At 42.6% G+C, this 25,893-nt stretch overlaps 1 protein-coding gene across 1 annotated transcript in view; it reads left to right on the top strand.

Moving 5' to 3' along the window:
- The window catches only part of LOC124551373 (acid phosphatase type 7-like), a 196,936-nt gene that overhangs the window by 156,382 nt on the left and 14,661 nt on the right, over window positions 1-25,893 (top strand). Inside the window, exons 8-9 of the mRNA XM_047126413.1 lie at window positions 6,490-6,661; window positions 8,814-8,951. Of these exons, the coding sequence (XP_046982369.1) occupies window positions 6,490-6,661; window positions 8,814-8,951 (310 nt within the window). The remainder of the gene's footprint in view (window positions 1-6,489; window positions 6,662-8,813; window positions 8,952-25,893) is intronic.

Raw genomic sequence — 25,893 nt, 5'->3', positions numbered from 1 at the left:
CACGTTCCCTGCATGCGACCAGTGCTGGCCAGTCAGTTTTCTTGTTTGGCAACAGACGTCACAGCCTACAGGGCAGGAACTCAAAGACAGGACTAGTTAACCCCAGAGACCAAACAGAACATCATGTGCCGCCAGCCGACCTACAATCTTTCTCAAATGATTGTAAAGAAACTATTTGGTAAAAAAAAAAAAGATTCTCACAGATTTTACTTCCCCTCTTGTTTTGGCATCTGCCTCCTTAAAATTCATTTTTAACTAATTACCATTAATGTACATGTGTATAATCTGCATTTTCATAAAAGAAATAGGTTGGCCCTTAGTCTTCAAGAATATACCACCAGATCTAATTTTGTGGATAGTTTTATCTGTGTAATTGATTTTCTAATTAATTGTGACTATTTCTAGTTAGTATCTTTGTTATAGGGTGAAATCGGTAATAGTTTTGTAACTTAAATTCTGTTGTTGACTTGCAAACAAATGTAAATTCTGTAGTAATTCTAAACATTTGGAGGAACAACTAATAGTATTCTTAAAGGATCTGTTTGGCTCTATTCGAAAACATGTTAGCAAAGCTAGTCCTTAATTATTTCCAAAGTAATTAACAGTTTTGTCAAAAGTATTGTTTGCATAATGATATTTGTTAATTTCATGATTTAAAAAAATAATTTGGCTTAACTCTCATAGTAGAAGGAACTGTTAAAAAGAACCAATTTTTCAATGTATTCAGTTAATTTAATGAGTTAAGTTTTAATTGTAATTTCTGTAAATTTAACTTCGAACAATCTGTAGCTTCAGCCAAGAAACCTGTGTTGGTTGAACAACAACAATGCATAAACTTAACCGTGAAATAAGTGTCACACCAATAGGCAGCATGTAATAGCATTGACAGTGTCTGTTCAATTTATTTGGAAGACTGTGAATTGTGTGGTTAGGCTTTTACTGCTCGTAGATGTTAAACAGTAAACTATTACAGCAGTATGTGGATGTTTGCCTGCAGCTTATTAATTAGGCTTATCGAAAGTTAAACCATAGTGCACTGACCATATAACAGTGTCATTTCATTAATGGTCATATTTACTGTGATATTGTAGGATTAAGTAAACTACAGCAAGAATTTTGGAAAGTTTGCAGTGAAAAATAGAGGTCGCTATGAATTTGCGTTTGGTGCATGTTATGTCATATGCTGCTGTCTATGAATTGTAGTTAACATATTGAATTTTTCTCTACACTTAGAATAATATTGCTCTCTATTACCAATCTCAAGAAAATGGATCACATATAAAGTGCTTCATCCTGAACTAGAAAGCCAGCGAAAAAGCCAGAATGAAATATTCACAGAATTTCTCGTAACTCGTAAACAGTTTCAGATACTGAAACAAGAATTTTGCAAATGAAAGTACACAAGAGGAGAGTGTTCAGGCATATGATTAATATACAGAACTTCCATATCTACTGCTATATTCAAGTGACTACAGATTTTTTTGCTGAAATAATGATATATAATTAAGTGCCATTGATAGCTGTTGAAATGAGATTTACTGTGGGTTTGGAACAATATGTGTCAAGAAATATAGTTTATTTTTATACGAAGAATGGACAGTTTCATAAACTATTGACATGTCTTTGCATCAGAAATGAATATTTATAAACTCACTGTATTTTGGTGAAAGAAACTGATTAAATGGCAAAAAGAAGTCTTTTGTATTACTCAGAACACGTCACTGATAATGTTTCTCTGAATAAGAGAAGTTGCTACTTCTCTTGAAATTGTAGCAAAATCCTATAACCAGTGTAATTTTAGTAACAAATGATGTGGATTGAAACTGGGCTACGGATTTTATGTTTCTCAATAATCTGAGAAATATGAAAACAATAGTACGTAGCGTGTCATCGTTTCTTTCCTCTCTCTATACAGAATGAGGGATCTTTTAGTGTGTCAAAGATAGTCATCACATCCAACAATAGTGTTTATCTGTTTACACCTTGATAGGTAGGTGACTGTTTTCATGTTTCTCAGATCATTGTGATAAAGAAATTAAATTCTTTGACCAGTGTCAAGCCACATTATTCATTGTTAAACACACATTGGGGTTAGCATTCCACTGAAATTTCAACAGAAATGTCAATTTATTTTTGTTTCTCTTCTTACTCCCTTTAATTTTCTTCAGAGAGACATTATCAGTGGTGAGTTTTTAGTTACGTTACCTTGTTGCCATATTCAAATCTGCTACTTTGGCCAAAACACAGCAGAGTTAATGTCACTAACATTTTAATGCAGTTTAAATTGCAACAGAATTATTAAACAGTAACTGATGGAAAGACAGGTCAGTAGTTTATGAAAATGCCCATTCTCGGCATAAAAATAATGTGAAATTTCCAAATTTGTGTTGTTCCAAACGCACTGTAATTTTCGTTTCAACAGATATAGAGGACACTTCAATGTTACACCATTTCATCGAAAAAATTTGTAGTCACTCGAATGTCACGGTAGATGTGGAAGTTTCGGCAAATTAATCACATAGCTTGATACTCCCCTCTTTGCATGCTGCATTTGCCAAAATCTTGTTTCAGTATCAGAAACTGCTTACAAGATATGAAGAGCTTCGTGACTATTTCCTTCTGGCTTTTTTGCTGGCTCACAAGTTCAAGATGAAGTGAATTAAACACAATCCGTTTTATCAAGATTGCCCTCTTTACATGCTGCATTTGCCAAAATCTTGTTTCAGTATCAGAAACTGCTTACAAGATATGAAGAGCTTCGTGACTATTTCCTTCTGGCTTTTTTGCTGGCTCACAAGTTCAAGATGAAGTGAATTAAACACAATCCGTTTTATCAAGATTGATAATAGACAGCAATATCCTTCAGAGTGTAAAGGAAAATTCAGTACATTAGCTACATTTCATATGCAGCAACGTATGACCTAACATGTACCAAACGCAAATACATAGTGACCTCTATTTTCCACTGCAAAATTTCCTAAATTCTCTCAGTAGATTGTTTAATCCTAAAATATCGAAATAAATATGACCATTAATGAAATGATAGTTAATCACGAAGCTGGTGAATAAAGCTATAAGATGAGTGAGAATCAAACTTTTTACCAAATAGTTCCTTTTTAATTGGTTAAGAAAAATTGTAGTTCGGGCGGCTCACACACCTGCCGTTCAGACTCGAGCGAGCCAGCCAGCCAGTTTACGTGCTGAATCGTGCACAGTGTGGAAGGCTCAGCATGTGAGGTAGCGGTCACCCCTGCCTGCTAGCTGGCAGTTGTTTAAGACATCTAGCAAACCGTGAGACAGGCTTTAGGCTGTAGGCTGCAGAACAGATCTTGTAACAATAGGCTCGTATGCCATACAGCCTGACCTCTGGTGCTGCAGTTGTGCAAAAATGCAAAACTATGTAATAAATGTTATTTTATAATGGGTTATATCCGTATTAATTATTTTATCAGAGACAGTTGGAAATAGGTTTATTTTCTGCTTATAATTGTCGAAAATATAGCAAATTTTTGGTTACTTGTACTTTGCAATTTAGATAGATGATTGCTTAAGATAGTGTTTACAGAAGAAAGTTCACAAATGCAATAAGGTAGCAGTGCACTTTATCTAGTGCCACGCCGGTTGATGTCGGTTGAATGGTTTGTATGAGATACATGCCTGATAATGCAACATAGAAACTCAACACTAGGCCTAGCATCTCGGTCTGAAAAGAACATGCCTGTCAACGAAATAAAGTTCAAAATTTGGTATATTGCACACACTTTTATGTGGCAGTTTTAGGATGTGTGTTTTTTTAACAGTTGGTGCATCAAATCCCAGTAGAGGTGGGGCCAGAACTACCTCATTTGTGACACTGCCGACATCAGTAAGCAACTGCACGGTAACTGTTACCGTAAGCTTTGTTGTTGTGCATTGCTCATTGTTTTCTTTCTTATTTTGAGATGAGTGAGGAGACTAATCTTCATCCATCACTGTATTCGAATTGTAACTATCATGACACTACAAGGGATTGGCAATATTGGCAATCCCTACAAACATATCTCAGTTCTGCTTCCACAGAAACACAGGTGTAGACTGACAGCCATGTGCAAGGGAGGCAGGTCTCATTTCCCTGCACCTCTCCTCTCCACTCTGGTGATCGTTAAAACTTCTCAGTTTACTTGCCACGTCAAATTCAGATAAATTCTCGAGCTTTCCAGAGTTCCTCCATTGTCGTATCAGGGGCTAAGACTTAGAGAGACACTCGTCGAAAGCTCAGGTCTTTACCTGAATTTCGCACAGAACTTTTTATGCGAGGACCCCATTGGAGAAAACTTCGTAATCGGGTCATAATTCTAGTTTGTTTATGCTCGCGACCGACTGCCAGTTTATAGTGACCACACTCTACACTAGAGTGATAAGAAAACGGAACCTATAAACGTATTTTGACTGTACTGAAAGTCTCCCCCTAATGTGTGAATAGTTAATTTTGGTTCTACTTGTAAGCTAAGTACCTTGTAGGTTCAATCTGTAATGTTGTCAAGTATTGGTTGCACAGCTATCAATGCCCATAAAAGGTAGAAATCAGTATTCTGCAGATTATGTAATTATTGAATGGGATGACAGAAATAATTTCAAGAAACATCTTAAATCAGAGAAGCACTCGGTTCACCAGCAGTAAAGTGCCACTCCTTCTCAGCAGAAACAACCATTTGGTTAAAGTTAAAATCGAGCCAAAAGAAGAAAACAAGCAAAGACCTATTTGGAAAAAAAGTTGCAGTTTTTACTAAAACAAACATTTCAATCAAAAAACTCCTCGATCTCCACTGCCCTCACCTTCTTCTTCTTTCAACAATCAACCCAAGGCTAGACATCGTGTGACAACATTTCCATTTTGAACAGCTAATTGTTTGTAAACAAAAACCATTTAGACAAAAATTTTGCAAAAATAGATGTGAAATTTGCCAAAAATAGACGATACATTTTACTAATGACACATTTAGACATATTATTAATAGTACACACAACTGTTTTGCATCACCACGATTCCTAGAGTTCCGTAGGCTGAAGAGAAAATTGGAATAAAGATCAACATAAACATCATTTCTGCCCTTTCTACTGCTCATTAAAACCACACATTGCATGTTGTACCGCCATACAGCGACACCTTCGGAGGTGGTGGTCCAGATTGGTGTACACACGGGTACCTCTATTCCCCAGTAGCACGTCATCTTGGATTGATGCATGCCTGTATTTGTCGTGGCATACTATCCACAAGTTCATCAAGGCACTGTTGGTCCCACTCATCAACAGTGATTCGGTGTAGATCTCTGAGTGGTGGGTGGGTCACGTCGTCCATAAACAGCCCTTTTCAATCTATCCCAGACATGTTCGATACGGGTCACTCTAGTTGAACGATGTCGTTATCTTGAAGGAAGTCATTCACAACATATGCACGATGGGGGTGTGAATTGTCGTCCATGAAGACGAATGCCTGGCCAATGTGCTGCCAATATGGTTGCACTATTAGTCAGAGGATGGCATTCACGTATCGTACAGCCGTTACGGTGCCTTCCACGACCACCAGCGGTGTAAGTCAGCCACACATAATGCCACCCCAAAACAACAGGCAACCTCCAACTTCATGCACTCGCCGTACAGTGTATCTAAGGCATAGAACTACAAACAACACGAGCCGTGTAGCTCCTTCCTGGTGGAATGATTGGAACTGATTGGCTGTCAGACCCCCTCCATCTTATAGGCACTGCTCATGCATGGTTGTTTACATCTTTGGGCAGGTTTAGTGACATCTCTGAACAGTCTAAGGGACTGTGGTACTGTGTTAGTGTCTATCTTTAGGAGTTCTGAGAACCGGCGTGATGCAAAACTTTTTTTGATGTGTGTGTGTATTTGTTTGTTCTTTGCTGCTTCTTCTTCTTTGGGACACATACTTAAAATCCCCCTGCGCTCAGCAACATGTCCATCCTGCTGCAAGTTACATACCATTTACTTACTCAACCTTTTGCTTGCATGTGACATCACCTTTTTGTGCCAACACTATTCTCTTCTTTCCCCTTGTCATCATCAGTAAATTTCCAAATTTTCTGCTATTAACAACAAGCAGTCACTGCTGCCACGCAGTTGTTTTCAACAATCACTTGCGCTGCGAGGCAGTGTGGCCTATTTTGAACAGGAACATGGTTGTACCTAGTCACAAGCTACGGCTAGGTCTACAATTCACTTTGTTAAATACTATACCTCTGGGGACTCATATATTTGCCTAACAAATGTTACCTAAGTATCGAGGCAATGGCAGATTTGCTTCCTGATCCTTGTTCAGGCTGAGCATTTGTTTCATTTCCAAAGACCTCATTGCCAGTGGGAGGTTATACCACCATCTCTGCTACTGCAAGTCCTGCCTTGTACACAAGATCTAGTGTGTCTTTTCACATATTTCTCCTGTACTTCAGTATTGAGGTTCACCGTATTACAAAATATTTTGTGTTGCAGATTGGGACTGGAGAACCTTTTCTACGAGTATGGTGTAGATCTCCTACTGTGGGGTCACCAACATTCCTACGAACGACTGTGGCCGGTTTACAACCACGAGGTGAAAAATGGAAGTATCGAAGAACCTTATCGCAATCCGGGGGCACCTGTACACATCATTACAGGCTCGGCAGTAAGTTTTCTCTTCAGTAACTAATTTCGTACACATTTGTCAAGGTTTTGATGTAATGATATCGTCCACTCGGCAAGGAACAAAGTAATTACGTGCTTTAATTAGAAAGAATTGATTGTTATTGAATATTTTTCTGATTGTCAGTGAGCACCCATTCTGTTTCACAAGAATTATGTTTAGCTTGAAATACTGTTTATCGTAATACAGGAAAGAGCATCACGCTTACATTGGTCTTGACATTCCAACATGATTTTCTTTAATCACAGTTAATATGGATTCACAGTACAGGGCATTTCAAAATGGGTATACAGGATTTAAGGCTTTGTAGCATTTATTACATTCAACCTACACTTACAAATAATACAGTTAATGGAGGGCAACTCGGTTTTGTTTGTATTCATGTGCACAAAGTGAAGAACACGGAACGACAGAGAGTGACCGGAGAATGTATAGAACGAGTGAGAGTCTTTAACACCTAGTGCAAAGAAATCAGTTTGGAAGGCTAGTCACGAATTAGCTCTTCCAGTTACATCTAGTGTGTCATTGTTCTCAGTAAATTTAGAACTGAGCAGAGTTTTCGAGAGTTCTGAGAGAAGTATTCGTGAACTAGACGGATCTCTTAGGTTTGACATCAGGCCTCTTCTCTCATCACGTGGCTGCCATTAGGCGCCTCTGGGGTAAACTGCTAGAGGGTACTTTAAAAAAATTTGCAAGTGTGTGTCTCATATCTCCCTTTTGTTTAAAAAATTGGAGGTGGCCGTGTACAGTCTCTCATATAAATGCAAGATCATTGTATCGTCTGCTGGCTTTCATCTCAGGATTTTCGACCAGTGTCGATTTGCTAATTTTGCTGATGTTTCGGCAACACGGGTGACTAGAATTATCGAAGGTTCGGCCTCCATTGCCAGTCTCCAGGGTCGCATTCGGAAAGCGGTGAGCAGTACGTGCCTTCAGTTCAGCTCAGTTCGGATTTGGAGCACTGACCACATCTATCAGAAAACCCCACAACCGGAAGTCACACGGATTAAAACCAGACAATATGGACGGCCAGGCCGTAGGGAAATGATGGCCGATAATTCTAACATTTACGAAATGCCTCTGCAGCACCTGCTTCACAGCGTAATGTGCGGAGGAGTGCCATTTCGCGTAAAAATGATGGTACCGACATATCCGTGCCGTCGGAGGTTTGATGCACGAAAGACACTTGTAGTGCTAGCCGGTGATAGGACATGCAGGACTCTTTTCCTCAAAAAAATAGAGCCCTACAATAAATGGTGCTGTCGACCCACTCCACGCGGTCACTGTCGCAGAATGAGGTGGCACCTGTCGAAGCGCTTCCAGATTTGTTTGTCGCCCGTATTCTGCAATTCTGAATATTGGCGTGTGCCAGGAGATGAATATTGACGTGTGGTGGGAGGTGGAAATGGGGCTTCATCTGTACACGGAATGTTCGACAGCCATTCGCTGCCCACTACCGTCCGAACGAGAAATTCCAGAGTGGACATTCGATTCACGAGCAGCTGAGCAGGAAGTAACTTCCGGACATGGGTGATTATGTACCGATATCAATTCAGAACGTTTTGTTGGATTTTCTGCACTGTGCTCGCAGATGTGTCTGACGTCCGTGCAATTCCCCACACACTGTGTGTCCGCAGAGCACCGCTCGACCTTCCCCATAATGCCGCGGCCACTTCCTCGACAGGTGTCGGATCGGTCGCTTTCCTCCCTCTGTCGTGCACTTCAAAAGGACCTCTCTTCTCAGATATTTTAATCATTTTCTCCAGACCTTTCGGCAGACATCGGACCGATGCCCTTTTTTTTTACCCTCGAGTATTTGGAACTGCTACAGGTCTACTGGTGCGCAGTCACTGTTCTTGTAAAAGAGCACCAGCAGCATGCTATCCTTCAAGTTGGGCCTCTGAGATGCAAACTGAGGAGCAGCCACCTGCCACGTTTTGGTGCTTACAGTGCCAGCTGTTGGTCTGCAGGCTTAACATTGTTGTTGCATTCTATTTGTTTTGTCCATACTGGAAACTTTTTTTATGTTGCTATTTCCCAGAAAATTATTTTTATTCATCGTATGAACTAAAATGTTACAATGTTTTAATATTCCTCGGGTTTCTATCACGCGTCGAACAAATATCTGTTGCAGGGCTGCTGGGAAGGGAAAAGCCCCTTCGTGCTGCCAGCTCCCGAATGGTCCGCATTCCGCAGCACAGATTTTGGATATACTCGGCTGCTGTTCCAAAATGTTTCACACTTGCTTGTTGAGCAAGTATCAGTTGACAAGGTAAGATTTGTGTATACGTTTACACTATGTGAGAAAGCAGAGCAACTGTTTAAAAAGCTATTAAGCAGTTTTGTGTCGCAGTGACTAGGCTGTCTCTCGTCGACGAGAGAAAGTAATTTTTTTGTAAACTTGTTTAGTAATTGCAAGGAAGCTTGTTAAGTCATAACTCTTAGGTGACAGAAGGTGTCGGATAGTGATACACACGTACACAGATGGCACTTGGGCAATTCCTGCGAATAGGTTGCAGAGATGATTGCGGTCGGAGCTAGACTCATGGAACATTCCGTTTTGGAAGATGTTAGGAAATTTGATATTCTGACATCCACAGTGCCGAGAGCAGGCTGCGAATACCAAATTTTGAGTGTTACCTCTCGCCGTGGATGACACAGTGGCTGACAGCTTTCACTTAATAACGGATAGCAGCAGCATTAGTTAGTTTGCTAACGTACGAGTGACACTGTGTGAAATAACTGCAGAAATCGGTGTGGGATGTACGCGGAATGTATCTGTTAACACAGTGTGGCAAAATTGGGCACTGACGGGCTATGGCAGCAGACGACCAGCACGAGTGCCCCCGCTAACGGCACGTGGTTTGCGGTGCCTTTCCCCAGCCCTCGACGGTATTGGTTACACCCTCGACGGCTGGAAAACTGTGGCCTGGTCGGACGAGTCCCGACTCTGGACGGTACGAGCCGATTGTAGGGTTCAAGTGTGGCGCACACGCCACAGAGCCGCAGACCCGAGTTGTCGACGGTGCACCGCGCGAGCTCACGGTGGCTCAATTACGTCGTTGGCCGCATTTGCACGGAATGTAACTGATTGCAGACAGTTCGGAACCGTTCGTGGACTTCACGTTCCCGAACGAGGACGGAATTTTTATCGACAACAGTGTGCCATGTCGTCGGGCCCCTGCCGTTCGCGGCCAGTTCAAAGAATGTTCGGCCACCCAGATCGCTCCACGTGAACCCCGTGGAACATTTACAGGACATATTCGAGTGGTCAGTTTGTGTACATCGTGCAGTGGCAACACTTTGGCACGTATAGAGGCAGCACAGCTCAGTATTTGTACAGGGCACTCCCGGCAACATGTCGAGTGGCTGCACTGCGCCGGACAAGCAAATGTCCGACATGGTAGTAGGAGGTGTTTTGTGACTTCTGTCACCACAGTGTATATTGTTAATATGTAACAGCTTCATACAAACTGTCAACGGATTATTAGTTGGTGACTGTCTTACTTGATAAATGACTTCTAAATATTAATAGACATTTTTATTTTAAAAGCTTATTTTTGTCCAGACACAAAATGAGTAGAAGTAAGTTCATGGGACTTCAGCTTCAGCATTTGTGTTTAGTTGTAGGCCTATTTTGTTCATGATTTTTGTGGCAGCTTTGTGATTTGCAGTGTGCAAGTTGTGATAGTGGTCTTCAGTCCTGAGACTGGTTTGGTGCAGCTCTCCATGCTACCCTATCCTGTGCAAGCTTCATCTCCCAGTACTTACTGCAGCCTACATCCTTCTGAATCTGCTTAGTGTATTCATCTCTTGGTCTCCCTCTATGATTTTTACCCTCCATGCTGCCCTCCAATGCTAAAGTTGTGATCCCTTGATGCCTCAGAACATGTCCTACCAACCAGTCCCTTCTTCTTGTCAAGATGTGCCACAAACTCCTCTTCTCCCCAATTCTATTCAATACCTCCTCATTAGTTATGTGATCTGCCCATCTAATCTTCAGCATTCTTCTGTAGCACCACATTTCGAAAGCTCCTATTCTCTTCTTGTCCAAACCATTTATCGTCCATGTTTCACTTCCATACCTACACTCCATATAAATACTTTCAGACATGACTTCCTGACACTTAAATCTGTACTTGATGTTAACAAATTTCTCTTCTTCAGAAACGCTTTCCTTGCCATTGTCAGTCTACATTTGATATCTTCTCTACTTCAACCATCATCAGTTATTTTGCTCCCCAAATAGCAAAACTCTTTCACTACTTAAAATGTCGCATTTCCTAATCTAATTCCCTCAGCATCACCAGACTTAATTCGACTACATTCCATTATCCTCGTTTTGGTTTTGTTGATGTTCATCTTATACCCTCCTTTCATGACACTGTCCATTCCGTTCAACTGCTCTTCCAAGTCCTTTGCTATCTCTGACAGAATTACAATGTCATCGGCGAACCTCAGTTTTTATTTCTTCTCCATGGATTTTAATACCTACTCCAAATTTTTCTTTTGTTTCCTTTACTGCTTCTCAATATACAGATTGAATAACATCGGGGAGAGTTTACAACCGTGTCTCACTCCCTTTCTAACCACTGCTTCCCTTTCATGCCCCTCGACTCTAATAACTGCCACGTGCTTTCTGTACAAATTGTAAATAGCCTTTCGCTACCTGTATTTTACCCCTGCCACCTTTAGAATTTGAAAGAGAGTATTCCAGTCAACATTGTCAAAAGCTTTCTCTAAGCCTACAAATGCTAGAAACGTAGGTTTGCCTTTCCTTAATCTTTCTTCTAAGATAAGTCGTAAGGCCAGTATTGCCTCACGTGTTCCAATATTTCTACGGAATGCAAACTGATATTCCCCGAGGTCGGCCTCTACCAGTTTTTCCATTCGTCTGTAAAGAATTCACGTTAGTATTTTGCAGCTGTGCCTTATTAAACTGATAGTTCGGTAATTTTCACATCTGTCAACACCTGCTTTCTTTGGGATTGGAATTATTGTATTATTCTTGAAGTCTGAGGGTATTTCGCCTGTCTCATACATCTTGCTCACCAGATGGTAGAGTTTTATCAGGACTCGCTCTCCCAAGGCCGTCAGTAGTACTAATGGAATGTTGTCTACTCCCGGGGCCTTGTTTAGATTCAGGTCTTTCAGTGTTCTGTCAAACTCTTCACGCAGTATCGTAGCTCCCATTTCATCTTAATCTACATCCTCTTCCATTTCCATAATATTGTCCTCAAGTACATCGCCCTTGTATAGACCCTCTATATACCCCTTCCACCTTTCTGCTTTACCTTCTTTGCTTAGAACTGGGTTTCCATCTGAGCTCTTGATATTCATACAAGTGGTTCTCTTTTCTCCAAAGTTCTCTTTAATTTTCCTGTAGGCGGTATCTATCTTACCCCTAGTGAGATAAGCCTCTACATCCTTACATTTGTCCTCTAGCCATCTCTGCTTAGCCATTTTGCACTTCCTGTCGATCTACATCTACAGACACACTCCACAATCCACCATACCGTGCGTGGCAGAGGGTACCTCTTACCACTACTAGCATCTTCTCTCCCTGTTCCACTCCCAAACAGAAGGGAAAAATGACTGCCTATATGCCTCTGTACGAGCCCTAATCTCTCTTACCTTATCTATGTGGTCTTTCCGCGAAATGTAAGTTGGCGGCAGTAAAATTGTGCTGCAGTCAGCCTCAAATGCTGGTTCTCTAAATTTCCTCAGTAGCGATTCACGAAAAGAATGCCTCCTTTCCTGTAGAGACTTCCACCCGAGTTCCTGAAGCATTTCCGTAACACTCGCGTGATGATCAAACCTACCAGTAACATATCTAGCAGCGCGCATCTGAATTGCTTCTATGTTTCCCTCAATCCTACCTGATAGGGATCCCAAACGCTCGAGCCGTACTCAAGAATAGGTCGTATTAGTGTTTTATAAGCGGTCTCCTTTACAGATGAACCACATCTTCCCAAAATTCTACCAATGAACCAGAGACGACTATCCGCCTTCCCCACAACTGCCATTAAATGCTTGTCCCACTTCATATCGCTCTGCAATGTTACGCCCAAATATTTAATCGACGTGACTGTGTCAAACGCTACACTACTAGTGGAGTATTCAAACATTACAGGATTCTTTTTCCTATTCATCTGCATTAATTTACATTTATCAGCTGCGATTCTTTACACAAATCCCAAATCCTGTCCAAGTCATCTTGTATCCTCCTACAGTCACTCAACGATGACACCTTCCTGTGCACCACAGCATCATCAGCAAACAGCTGCACATTGCTATCCACCCTATCCAAAAAATCATTTATGTAGATAGAAAACAACAGCAGCTCATTTTTGAGATGTTTGTATTCCTTTTTGCTTGCTTCGTTTACTCCATTTTTATATTTTCTCCTTTCATCAATTAAATTCAATATTTCTTCTGTTACCCAAGGATTTCTAGTAGCCCTCATCTTTTTACCTACTTGATCCTCTGCCTCCTTCACTACTTCATCCCTCAGAGCTACCCATTCTTCTTCTACTGGTTTCTTTCCCCCATTCCTGTCAATTGTTCCCTTGTGCTCTCCCTGAAACTCTGTACAACCTCTGGTTTCGTCAGTTTATCCAGGTCCCATCTCCTTAAATTCCCACCTTTTTGCAGTTTCTTCAGTTTCAATCTACAGTTCATAACCAATAGATTGTGGTCAGAGTCCACATCTGCCCCTGGAAATGTCTTACAATTTAAAACCTGGTTCCTAAATCTCTGTCTTACCATTATATAATCTATCTGATACCTTTTAGTATCTCTAGGCTTCTTCCATATATACAACCTTCTTTTATGATTCTTGAACCAAGTGTTAGCTATGATTAAGTTATGCTCTGTGCAAAATTCTACCAGGCAGCTTCCTCTTTCATTTCTTCCTCCTAATCCATATTCGCCTACTACGTTTCCTTCTCTTCCTTTTCCTACTTTCGAATTTCAGTCATCAGTGACTATTAAATTTTCATTTCCCTTCACTATCTCCTCATACATTTCATCATCTGCAGAGCTAGTTGGCATATAAACTTGTACTACTGTAGTAGGCGTGGGCTTCGTGTCTATCTTGGCCACAATAATGGGTTCACTACGCTGGTTGTAGTAGCTTACCCACACTCCTATTTTTTAATTCATTATTAAACCTAGACACACTGAAAGAAATTGCTAGGTATTATCAAACAATGGAAAATCCAGGATGGAATGTAACAATACGAGAGAAGGAAACTTGCTACTCACCATATAGCGGAGATGCTGGGTCGTGATAGGCACAATAAAAAGGTTCACACACTCGTAGCTTTCAGCCATTAAGCCTTTGATACGAAAGGCACAATGCCCACTTAAGTACAAGAGGAGTGACTCTTGCAATAGCAGTAGGCACACGCAAACGTAACTTGCACACTCACCTGCAGTCTCAGAGAGCTGAAACTACACTGCGAGCAGCAGCACCTGTGCATGATGGGAATGGCGACTGGGTGGGGTTATGGAGGGCTGGGGCAGGGAGGGGAAGGGACAGTATGGTGGGATTGGCGGACAGTAAAGTGTTACAGTTTAGACGGAGGGCAGGAGAGAGAGTGCAGGGGGGGGGGGGTGGTGTAAGTAGTGGGAAGGAGAGAAATTAAATGACTGGGTGTGGTGGTGAAATGACGGCTGTGTAGAGCTGGAATAGGAACAGGAAGGGGTCTGGATGGGTGAGGACAGTGACTAACGAAGGTTGAGGCCAGGAGGGTTACGGGAACGTAGGATGTATTGCAAGGAAAGTTACCACCTGCGCAATTCAGAAAAGCTGGTGTTGGTGGGAAGGATCCATATGGCACAGGCTGTGAAGCAGTCATTGAGATGAGGGGTATCATGTTTGGCAGTGTGTTCAGCAACAGGGTGGTCTACTTGTTTCTTGGCCACAGTTTGTCGGTGGCTGTTCATGTGGACAGACAGCTTGTTGTTGGTTGTCATGCCCACATAGAATGCAGCACAGTGATTGCAGCTTAGCTTGTAGATCACATGACTGGTTTCACAGGTAGCCCTGCGTTTGATGGGATAGGTGATGTTAGTGACCGGACTGGAGTAGGTGGTGGTAGGAGAATGTATAGGACAGGTCTTGCATCTAGGTCAATTACAGGGGTATGAGCCATGCAGTAAGGGATTGGGAGCAGGGGTTGTGTAAGGGTGGACAATTATATTGTGTAGGTTTGGTGGACAGCGGAATACCACGGTAGGAGGGGTGGTAAGGATAGTGGATAGGACATTTCTCATTTCAGGGCATGGCGAGAGATAATCGAAACCCTGGCGGAGAATGTAATTCAGTTGCTCCAGTCCCGGATGGTACTAAAGGGAGTGCTCCTCTGTGGCCGGTCTCTGGGGGAGGTGGTGGGAGACTGGAAAGATAAGGCACGGGAGATTTGTTTTTGTACAAGGATGGGAGGATAATTACAGTCAGTGAAGGCTTCAGTGAGACCCTCGGTATATTTTGAGAAGGGCTGCTTTTCACTGCAGATGAGACGACCACGAGTGGCTAGGCTGCACGGAAGGGATTTCTTGGTATGGAAAGGGTGGCAGCTCTCGAAGTGGAGCATTGCTGTTGGTTAGTAGGTTTGACATGGATAGAGGTACTGATGTAGCCATCTCTGTGGTGAAGGTCAACACCTAGAAAGGTGGCTTGTTGGGTTGAGTAGGACCAGGTGAAGCAAATGGGGAGAAGTTGTTGAGGTTCTGGAGGAATGTGAAAAGGTGTTCTCACCTTCAATCCAGATAGCAAAGATGTTGGCAATGAATCTGAACCAGGTGAGGGGTATAGGATTCTGGGTATTTAGGAGGGATTCCTCTTCCACACTTTCCTGGTACCACACGATCTTATCTCTAACTACAGACCCCTCAGCCCCCCCCCCCCCACACACACACACACACACACTCACACACACACACACACACACACACACACACACACACACACACACACTCTTTCTCCGTTCACCCCTATTCGCACCCACTAAATCCACCTCATCCAGTCACATCTGCCGTCCCCCTTCTTTACACTTATCCACCCTCAAACCTGCTACCCACAGTAATATTCATATATTTATTAGTGATTAGTTATTCTCTACTTTGACCTTTGTGACTCCTCGGCAATTTTAGTGAGTTTCCGCCTTCCACTATCATCGCGTTCCTCAGATTGCATCTCTTTTCTTCCCCCTGTACATCCATTTCGCCATTTTCATAATTTTCACTCGTATTTGGGTGTATTTTTGCATAATTTTTCGGGCATAATTCTACTTTCTTACGTAATTTTTTGCATTTTTGCATCGCCGTCGATCCTTGCTATTTCCCTCTGCATCAATACAGAAAAGTTTCCGTATCCCTGGCCAGATCCCAGTCCCACATACTGTTGCTGCATTGTTGCTTGGCTCATGAAATCCCCACTAATGGCCTTATCATCAAATTACCCATCTCTGGTTGCCACCCCTCCTTCCACAATGACCTCCACCTGTTCATATTCTGCCAATCCTTAGCCCTCGCCAATGTAGTCCTGCAAAACCATAACCAAGCCCAATCCTCCCTGCAGTATCTTTTCTCCATCCGCAAAATTCTCCTGCTATGTAATCCCAAATTCCTTGAACCCATAACACACATTGAAACTCTTGCCCTGCAGGAACTTGAGCAGCATGCACAACGCCACCTCAAAAAGCTCTCCATCCTGCCCACTTCCTACTCCCGCCTCAGAGTACCACTGTCCACTACTTTTACACCAACCTCCAAACCTCCCCCACGCCCCCTCATAGCTGACAAACCCTGTCTCGCAGACCTACTACACTTACGCCACCTTCCAAAAACTCCCTCCCACCACCACTCAGAACCCAAAACCTAATCAGATCCGCAACACAGTCATTAACCTTTCCTCCAGAAGCCTTAGTCCCACAAAAATATCGATCCTTTCCAAAGGCCTCATCTTTTGCCCCACTCCCAAATTCAACCATGCTGGACTAGTTAAAGACCTTCTCTCTTTCTCCCGGTCCCTACAGTGGAAACACATTTTCGCTACCAACCCGACCAATCAGCCTCAACCAAAGACCAATATTGAACCTTGCCTAACTCATTTCACTCCTCCATGCAACCGTGATCCACCCCCACTGCCTCCAAACCACCCCCTGTTATCTTCCAGAATTTCTTAACCTTGAACCTTGCCTCAACATCATTCCCCAAATCCCTCAATGTGCAAATTAACCTTACATACGCAGAAAGAACTGCAGTCGACCATCTAAAAACTGATCCCGACCTTATAATCCTACCTGCTGACAAAGGCTCCACCACCACTGTTTTGAATCGCAAGGATTATGTGGCAGAAGACTCAGTCGGTTGTCAAATACTACCACCTACGAACCATACCACAGTGATCCCATTACAGTAATCCAGCAGGATCTCCCGTCACTACTCAAATCCGTCCCAGAACCTCTCCCCAGAGTCCATCTCTCTACTTACCCCTACCACTGCCCGCACCCCCACCTTCTACATGGTTCCTAAAGTCCATAAACCCAACCACCCAGGACGCCCCATTGTGGCCGGTTACTGTGCCCCCACTGAGAGAATCTCTGCTTTCATAGACTAACACCTTCAACATATTACCCGGAACCTATCCTCCTATATCAAAGATAACAACCATTTCCTCGACAGACTCTCCACAGTTCCTTTCCCTTTACACACGTTGCCCAGCTCGTCACTATTGAGACCCTCGGTATATTTCGAGGAGGACTGTTTTTTCACTGCAGATGCAACGACCACGAGTGGCTAGGCTGCACGGAAGGGATTTCTTGGTATGGAAAGGATGGCAGCTCTCGAAGTGGAGCATTGCTGGTGGTTAGTGGTTATCTGGTGGTTATCTTTCCAGTCTCCCACCACCTCCCAGAGTCCGGCCACAGGCCACAGGCATCGTAACTCAGTACCATCCGGGACTGGAGCAAATGAATTACGTTCTCCATCAGGGTTTCGATTACCTCTCGTTGCACCCTGAAATGAGAAATGTCCTACCCACTATCCTTCCCACCCCTCCTAGCATGGTATTCCGCCGTCCACCGAACCGAAACAGTATACTCCTCCGTCCTTACACAATTCCTGCTCCCAATCCCTTACCTCATGGCTCATATCCCTGTAATAGACCTAGATGCAAGACCTGTCCCATACATCCTCCCACCACCACCAGCACCACTCCAGCCTGGTCACTAACATCACCTATCCCATCAAACGCAGGGCCACCTGTGAAACCAGTCATGTGATTTACAAGCTAAGATGCAGCCTCTGTGCTGCATTCTATGTAGGCATAACAACCGACAAGCTGTCTGTCCGCATGAACGGCCACTGACCAACTGTGACCAACAAACAAGTAGACCACCTTGTTGTTGAACACGCTGCCAAACATGATACCCCTCATCTCAATGACTGCTTCACAGCCTGTGCCATATGGATCCTTCCCACCAACACCAGCTTTTCTGAATTGCGCAGGTGGTAACTTTCCCTGCAATACATCCTACGTTCCCGTAACCCTCCTGGCCTCAACCTTCGTTAGTCACTGTCCTCACCCATCCAGCCCCCTTCCTGTTCCTATTCCAGCTCTACACAGCCGTCATTTCACCACCACACCCAGTCATTTAATTTCTCTCCTTTCCAGTACTTACACTCTCCCCCCTCTGCACTCTCTCTCCTGCCCTCCGTCTAAACTGCAACACTTGACTGTCCGCCAATCCCACCATACTGTCCCTCCCCGTCCCCACCCCAGCCCTCCTAACCCCCACCCAGTCGCCACTCCCATCATGCACTGGTGCTAGATGCTATCAGCTATTTGACTATGTATGTATTCAAATGTAGACAACCACACACACAACCCCCCCCCCCACACACACACACACACACACACACACACACACACACACACACACACACACAGACACAGCCACTGTTCTCTCTGGATGTTAAGGCTTGACTGTCGTAAACAGCAATCGTGGCCAGGGGTACCAAGGTAGAGGTGGGGAAGACACTTTAGTGCTGTCCGTTGGCATCTGCACGTGTGCAGAGGTGTGGTGGAGGGGGGTGGGGGGTGGGAGGCAAGATGGCTTAGTGTTGATAGGCTGTACTGTAGGGACAAGAGGAGAGATGGAGAAGCAGAGTAGGAGGAAGGACAATTCATTTTTCCTCTTTCCTTTGACCCCATAGCACAGCTTAACTTCTGCTGCACCTAACAGTCCACTATTCTGTAACTGCCATATTCCTGCACTCTCACAGGCAGCACTTTGTGTTTCCCCCATCCCTATCTCTAACCTCCTCCTCCTCCTCCTCCTCCTCCTCCTCTTCTTCCTAGCACCATGCCTCTTCTGTATCCCCACTTGGCACCCTAGCCAAGATGACTGCTCACCATTCGTAGTCAGACCTTAATACCTGCAGACAACAGTGTCTGAGCTATGCATATGTGTCTCCTGTAATCAGAAGTTGTGTATGTGTTTTGTCTTCATCTGATAAAGAACTTATCCGATAGATGAAAATATCAGTCTTCTTTCAGTGTGCCTGTCTGCCACTCAGTGCCTCCTGTATGTGGTGAGTAGCAGTGTATCACATTTCATACTGTTGTTATTCCATCCCAGATTTTCCATTTTTAAACAGTCACATACGTAAGGTTCAAATGTGGTGGAAAAAATATTATTCTTACAGCATCTTTATCTGCAAAGTAAGCTAGCTGTCTCATTATATTGCCACCAAACTCAGCAGTTACACATAGAGAGAATGTTGGTAGACTCAAACAGTGGAAAATCCAGCATGGAATAGCAACAGTATTACAAAAAGGGTAGATTGCTACTCGCCGTACAGAACAGATGCTGAGTCGCAGGCAGGCAAAACAAAAGACTACTAAACATGTGAGCTTCAGGCCAAATGCCTTCTCCACTGTCTGATCACTGAGGCAGAGATAGGAGGAGGCCAGTCTATCTTTTTCATAATATTGTTGTTGATGAACTTGAGAATTTTAGATGATCTGTAACGCACAAATTTGACTTGAAAGTTCTTATCAGTATACGTGCTCATTAATTTTGAACATTCATTGTTACACATTTCCCTTCCACCGTGAACTGTCGCTTTTGGTGGTGGTGATTTATCCTGCCTTGCACAGAACTGAATAAATTGTGATCTTAAAGTTAAATGATAGTTCATATGAAAAGTCTGAGGGTGCTGTAGGTGTGCCATATTTCATGTCCCCAAAAATTTGTTGGACAAAGCCGAAGCATAATGGGAATGAACCTGGCACTGCTGTGTTAAAACAGTGAAGGTGAAGGTAAAGGTAAAAACAATAGTGACTGCATTCTGGGACTCAGGATATCATCACAATTATTTTGAGAATGGTTTGTAAAGCACAACTTCATTGCACCATTTACAGTGTGTGTTGGAGCAATCGCAATCTAGAACAGATAAGGAGAAAAGGGCTCTCGCACAGTAGTGTGCATATGCTGACACACACATTACCAATATGGTGTATATAATGTGTGACCTGGTGGCTTAGGGAATAACTGTCAAGCTAAAAATCAATAGGTCTGGGGTTCAACCCCAGTTGGTACTAAGAACTTTTCTGTAAGTTATCACTTCATTCACCTCTGGTAATGATCTCTCGATGTGAAAAATGCAAAGTTGTACTGTCCACCTTAAATGTAGGCTCCTTTATAACTGGCTGGTAAGTCGGTTAAAGGAAGCTGGGGGTACTGAACCTACCAGGACTATACCTAACAAAGCAGTACAGTGTTCAAACCAGACTTCTGGTCAGTTCAAATTTACTTTTTTGAATAAATGAAATAAAGGAAGCACGAACTATTAAATGAACAAGCAAGAGTGATAGCATCCTGTGTTTCAAGATAAGATAAGATGAGTAGAAACTGTGTCCTCCGCACCCCTGGCTGTATCATTTCTGCATGTGCGCAATGCAATGGGAAATTGCTCTGTGATACTCCACATGAAACTATATATCCGCCCTATAATTGGCTGGGCAAGGCAGCTGTTGGATTGTTTTAAGGGCACACAGCCCTCACTAAGACTATAATGCTAAGCACTGTATTGTTCATACCAGCTTTTGTGTTAGTGACAGCTTCATTTTAGTTTTAAAAAACTCGGGTTGGTGGAACTAAACAAGATGATTTACCCCGTTGGCATATCCTGTGACGTAGCCAAAGTCTTTGTTTGTATAGGTCGTAAAATTTCACAAAGGAAGTTCAAAATTATAATGGTGAAGGCATTAACTGTTCCATGTGTGGAGCATGAACCAACAACAGAAAATATAGGTTCATCACAGGAATGATGGTAAATTGAGAGTGGGAAAACATTAAATATGGTGTCTCCTGTGATGAGCACTACACACATTATTAGCATCCGGAAAATTTGAATCTATTTGTGGTAAAATTCACACCATTTTGTCAAAATTTGCATCTATTTTCTTGTTTTTGTAAATGATTAGATGGGAATTTATTGACTGGATTGTATGCTTTTGCAGAAACAGCAACACTTTTTGTTCCGAAATGGTCTGTGTTTTCTTGGTCTGGCAGTATTTAAGCTTTCAAGAGTGATTTTTCTGCCGAAAAGTAGCAGCATTTTCCCACCAGTGAACTGAATGCGTTGCCAAATTAAGGTGTTTCTGGACATTACTTGTCTTTTCCCACCCAATTCGACGATTACTAAATCTGCAGACTATTAATTTCGACCTTCCGTGGACATTCACAGCTATGTGACCCGTACTTGGCAACGCTACAAATTGAACTGACAAGGGACGTAATGTAGAATTAGAACCAAAAGTACAGAAATTCTATTTTTACATTAGGAAGAGGATTTCAGCCCAGTCAAAAAGTGTTACAGATTTTGTTTTTCAGTCACTATAGCACTATTGGCTATGGTGGTAGATAGCCGTGAGTGTAAACAAACTAGAATTTTGACTGGCAGACGGGAGAGGAGAGGTGCAGGAAAACGAGCCCTGTCTCCCTTTAGCAGGGCAGCAGCAGCCTACAGCAGGGCTGACACATTGCCGATCTCTTCTGGTGTTGTAAGTGTGGTAATCAAAATCCGTGGTAGAAAACAATGAGCAATGCAAAACAAAAGGCATTCAGGGACACCTACCGTGCAGTTGCTTTTTGAGGTTAGCAGAGTATTGTTAACAACATAGTTCGGTCCCGACCTCTGGCACCATTCGCTCTGACCACAGTTCAAAACATCTGCCACATAATACGCCGTGTTAAAAGTTTCTTCATTATACCATCTATTGAGATTTGGCTAACAAATAAACTTATAGCATTTTTTTGTTTTAAAATGCTAGGTCGTAAATAGACCACTCGACCATCCACAGTTGTCCAGATCATTGTGTGCATTGATACGTCATTGCGTTCATACACTATTTATTTTGCATACAGGTTCTTACATGCATTATCTTCCCAAATTGGGCTTCGCCAGATGATGTTCAATCCCAGTAACTGAAAATTGGTTAAATTTTCAATATTCATATGCAGAAAATAGAGCTGTTTCAGACTGTCACTGATAGTAGAGTTCATATGGAGACAGTTCGCTACTAAATAGCTTCTGTTAAGTAATTTGCATGCATTTGTCACAAAATGCGAATTTTCCAGCCCCTACATATTACTGTTGCTCTGTGTGTGTATTGCCTTCATGAAACAAATGGTGCACACAACTCAATGAAATTACCATTGTGATGACACGAGTAGTATATCAGGAAGTTGACACCTTGACCCATTCCTGTTCTCAAGCTGCATAAGTGAGTCACCAGAGACATTGGAGGTATCTTCAAAAATGTGATGTTTGCTGATGGTACAAATTTGCTCATAAATATCTGTACATGGCAGTACCAGGTATAGACAGGACATAATCAAACATGCTTATAGCAGGTTCACAGCTAACAGCTTTATATGTGGACTGTCCAATATGATAGTTTCCTATTTTATAAAAAAAATTTTACACAGTTTATCTTCTTGAAATAGTTTTATTGACATTATAAAACTCTTCTGTTACTTTCCTACACAGTCACTATCTTTTTTTCAAGCATTCTTAGGGAAGTGACAAGGTTTTTCAAACCGTTGTTGAACTAGGTCGGGCACTATGCTCATAAGCAGCTGTTCACTGTCGATGTGTCGTCATCATCAGTGTTAAAGTACTTATTTTCAAAGTAACCTTTCAGCTGGGGAAACATGTGAAAATCACTTGGGCAAAGTCTGGTGGATTCGGAAGAGCGGGAACACTTCCTAGATGAATCTTCCAAACTCGGCCTGGGTCATTTGAGCAGTATGAGGCTGAGCATTGCCACAAGGGAAGAGAACTTAGCAAGACAAAAGTTCAGGATGTTTTCTCTTGATGGCACTCTGATTCCTCAAGATACTGCAGTACCCCTCTGCTTTCATATTGGTGTAGCGATGCAGGTAGTGAATGAGCAAAATCCTCTGACTGCCCGTTTTGGAGTAGTTCTCCACCCCTCTGATGCATTTCAAGAAACATTCTACCCAAATCCATCCATTGCTGCTTGTGGACATTGCTCAGCAAATGTGGCTCCAATCTCTCACAGACTTTGTGGTAGTGAAGATGGTTTGTCAGGATCTTTGTGATGGATGAGTGTTCAAATGCAGCCCCAGGAGGTAGTCACACTAGAAGGTTTTCAGTGGTAATACAACAGTCCCTCACAATATTGCCAATTGCAATAGCTGCATCAGCATCAGCAGCATAATCACATGCCACGGTGGTGTACATCCTTGTGCACTGTCGTCATGCACATAGTCGTCATCAAATTGTATATGCCAGCATTGAACCACTTGAATGCTTGTACATCCTTCTCCACAGACATACATTAAATCTTGATGTATGTAGACAGGAGACACTAATTTTGTTGGGGAGGGGGAGCAATGAATGACAGAGTGCAGCTCACAAGCGCACACACTTTGTTGTAGTGCTAACTGGCTGTGGACTAGCAAGATACTGCGGTGTGCATTGTAATCCAGTGCGAGTGTTGTCAAGATGTACCAGTCGAACTCACCAGCCTGCACGTCATGGACAAAGTTTTTTTTTCCCCCCCTCTCTCTGAGAAATAAAATAGGGAAGCGTACTTTTTGGGCAACTCGAGTATCTAAAAACCATATTATATAATCACAAACAAATAAAAATGAGTTACAGCTAACAGAAGTAGAGATCAGTAGGCACTCACTAAATGAAGCTGCATGTGTGAAATTCCTAGCTATCGAGGATGATAACAACCTAAGGTAGGTTAGTTAACCAAAAAGCCCATTTCTGCCTGCTTTGCCCTTGGGAAACCTCTATTACTGTGTGACCCTCATACGGGACTGCTTGCATACTTCCAGTTAATATTCCCATATGGTACAATCTTCTGTGGAAGTAAAGAAGAAAACATTATTTATTCTACAATCATGTGGTGTAAGAATGTTGTGCAAAGTTCTTAAGTGAAGCTCTTTTGGGGAACTCTGGATTCTTACACTTTCATGCCAGTATAGGATGAATTGGGAAATTTACGACTTCAATACTAAAAGTAAAATTGCTGCCATACAGAGTATGCATCCTTCTCTAGGATCCCTCAAATGGTGCAAAAGTTTTTGACATGTTGTTAGCAGATACTGGGCAAGGAATTGGAAATTTCGACATATTCAAAAAAAAAAAAAAATTGTGAAGTCCCATTTTACTTTTTTAAAATTTGGATGTTAACTTTACTAGCCACATCTAAAATTCTGTAGCCACATATAAAATTTATCGAAATTCTAGCTGTATGTGGCACGTGTTGCAAAGATACAGAAAGAAAATAGGTGTGTGGTTTAATGTCATTGAAGTGCTTCGGAACCGGGGTTGCGTAGACAAGAGCTTTGAAATGCCCCCATAAATGAAAGTCAAGAGGGTTGAGATCAGGAGAGCGTGGAGGCCATGGGATTGGTCCACCTCTACCAATCCATCGGTCACCAAATTTGTTGTTGAAAAGCGTACAAACACTTCGACTGAAATGTGCAGGAGCTCCATCGTGCGTGAACCACATGTTGCGTCGTACTTGTAAAGGCAGATGTTCTAGCAGCACAGGTAGAGTATCCCATATGAAAATCATTATAACGTGCTCCATTGAGCGTAGGTGGAAGAACATGGGGCCCAATCAAGACATCACCAACAATGCCTGCCCAAATGTTCACAGAAAATCTGTGTTGATGACGTGATTGCACAATTGCGTGTGGATTCTCGTCAGCCCACACATGTTGGTTGTGAAAATTTACAATTTGATTACGTTGGAATGAAGCCTCATCCGTAAAGAGAACATTTGCACTGAAATGAGGATTGACACATTGTTGGATGAACCATTCGCAGAAGTGTACCCGTGGAGGCAATCAGCTGCTGATAGTGCCTGCACATGCTGTCTATGGTACGAAAACAACTGGTTCTCCCGTAGCACTCTCCATACAGTGACGTGGTCAACGTTACCTTGTACAGCAGCAGCTTCTCTGACACTGACATTAGGTTTATCGTCAACTGAACGAAGAATTGCCTCGTCCATTGTAGGTGTCCTCGTCATTCTAGGTCTTCCCCAGTCGCGAGCCATAGGCTGGAATGTTTCGTGCTCCCTAAGACGCCGATCAATTGCTTCGAACGTCCTCCTGTCGGGACACCTTCATTCTGGAAATTTGTCTCGATACAAACGTACCGCGCCACGGCTTTAGCCCCGTGCTAATCCATACTCCGCATTTGTAAACATTGCACTGACTGCAAAACCACGTTCGTGGTGAACACTAACCTGTTGATGCTACGTACTGATGATGTGCTTGATGCTAGTACTGTAGAGCAATGAGTCGCATGTCAACACAAGCACCGAAGTCAACATTACCTTCCTTCAATTGGGCCAACGGGTGGTGAATCGAGGAAGTACAGTACATACTGACGAAACTAAAATGAGCTCTAACATGGAAATTAAGCATTTCCGGACACATGTCCACATAACGTCTTATTTCTGTGTGAGGAATGTTTCCTGAAAGTTTGGCCGTACCTTTTTGTAACACCCTGTATATTTGCAACATGAGATTAACAGTATTATGACAACAGTACTGTTATAAGCGATTGAGATCCCTTCGCATATGATATGCTTAAATTGAAGTCGGAGGAGGATTTTTGCAAAAATAGGTACATAAAAACGCACC

The sequence above is a fragment of the Schistocerca americana genome, chromosome 9 (genome assembly GCF_021461395.2).
Source record: "Schistocerca americana isolate TAMUIC-IGC-003095 chromosome 9, iqSchAmer2.1, whole genome shotgun sequence".
NCBI classification, from domain to species: Eukaryota; Metazoa; Arthropoda; class Insecta; order Orthoptera; family Acrididae; genus Schistocerca; species Schistocerca americana.
This window is presented reverse-complemented; position numbering and strand designations above follow the sequence as displayed.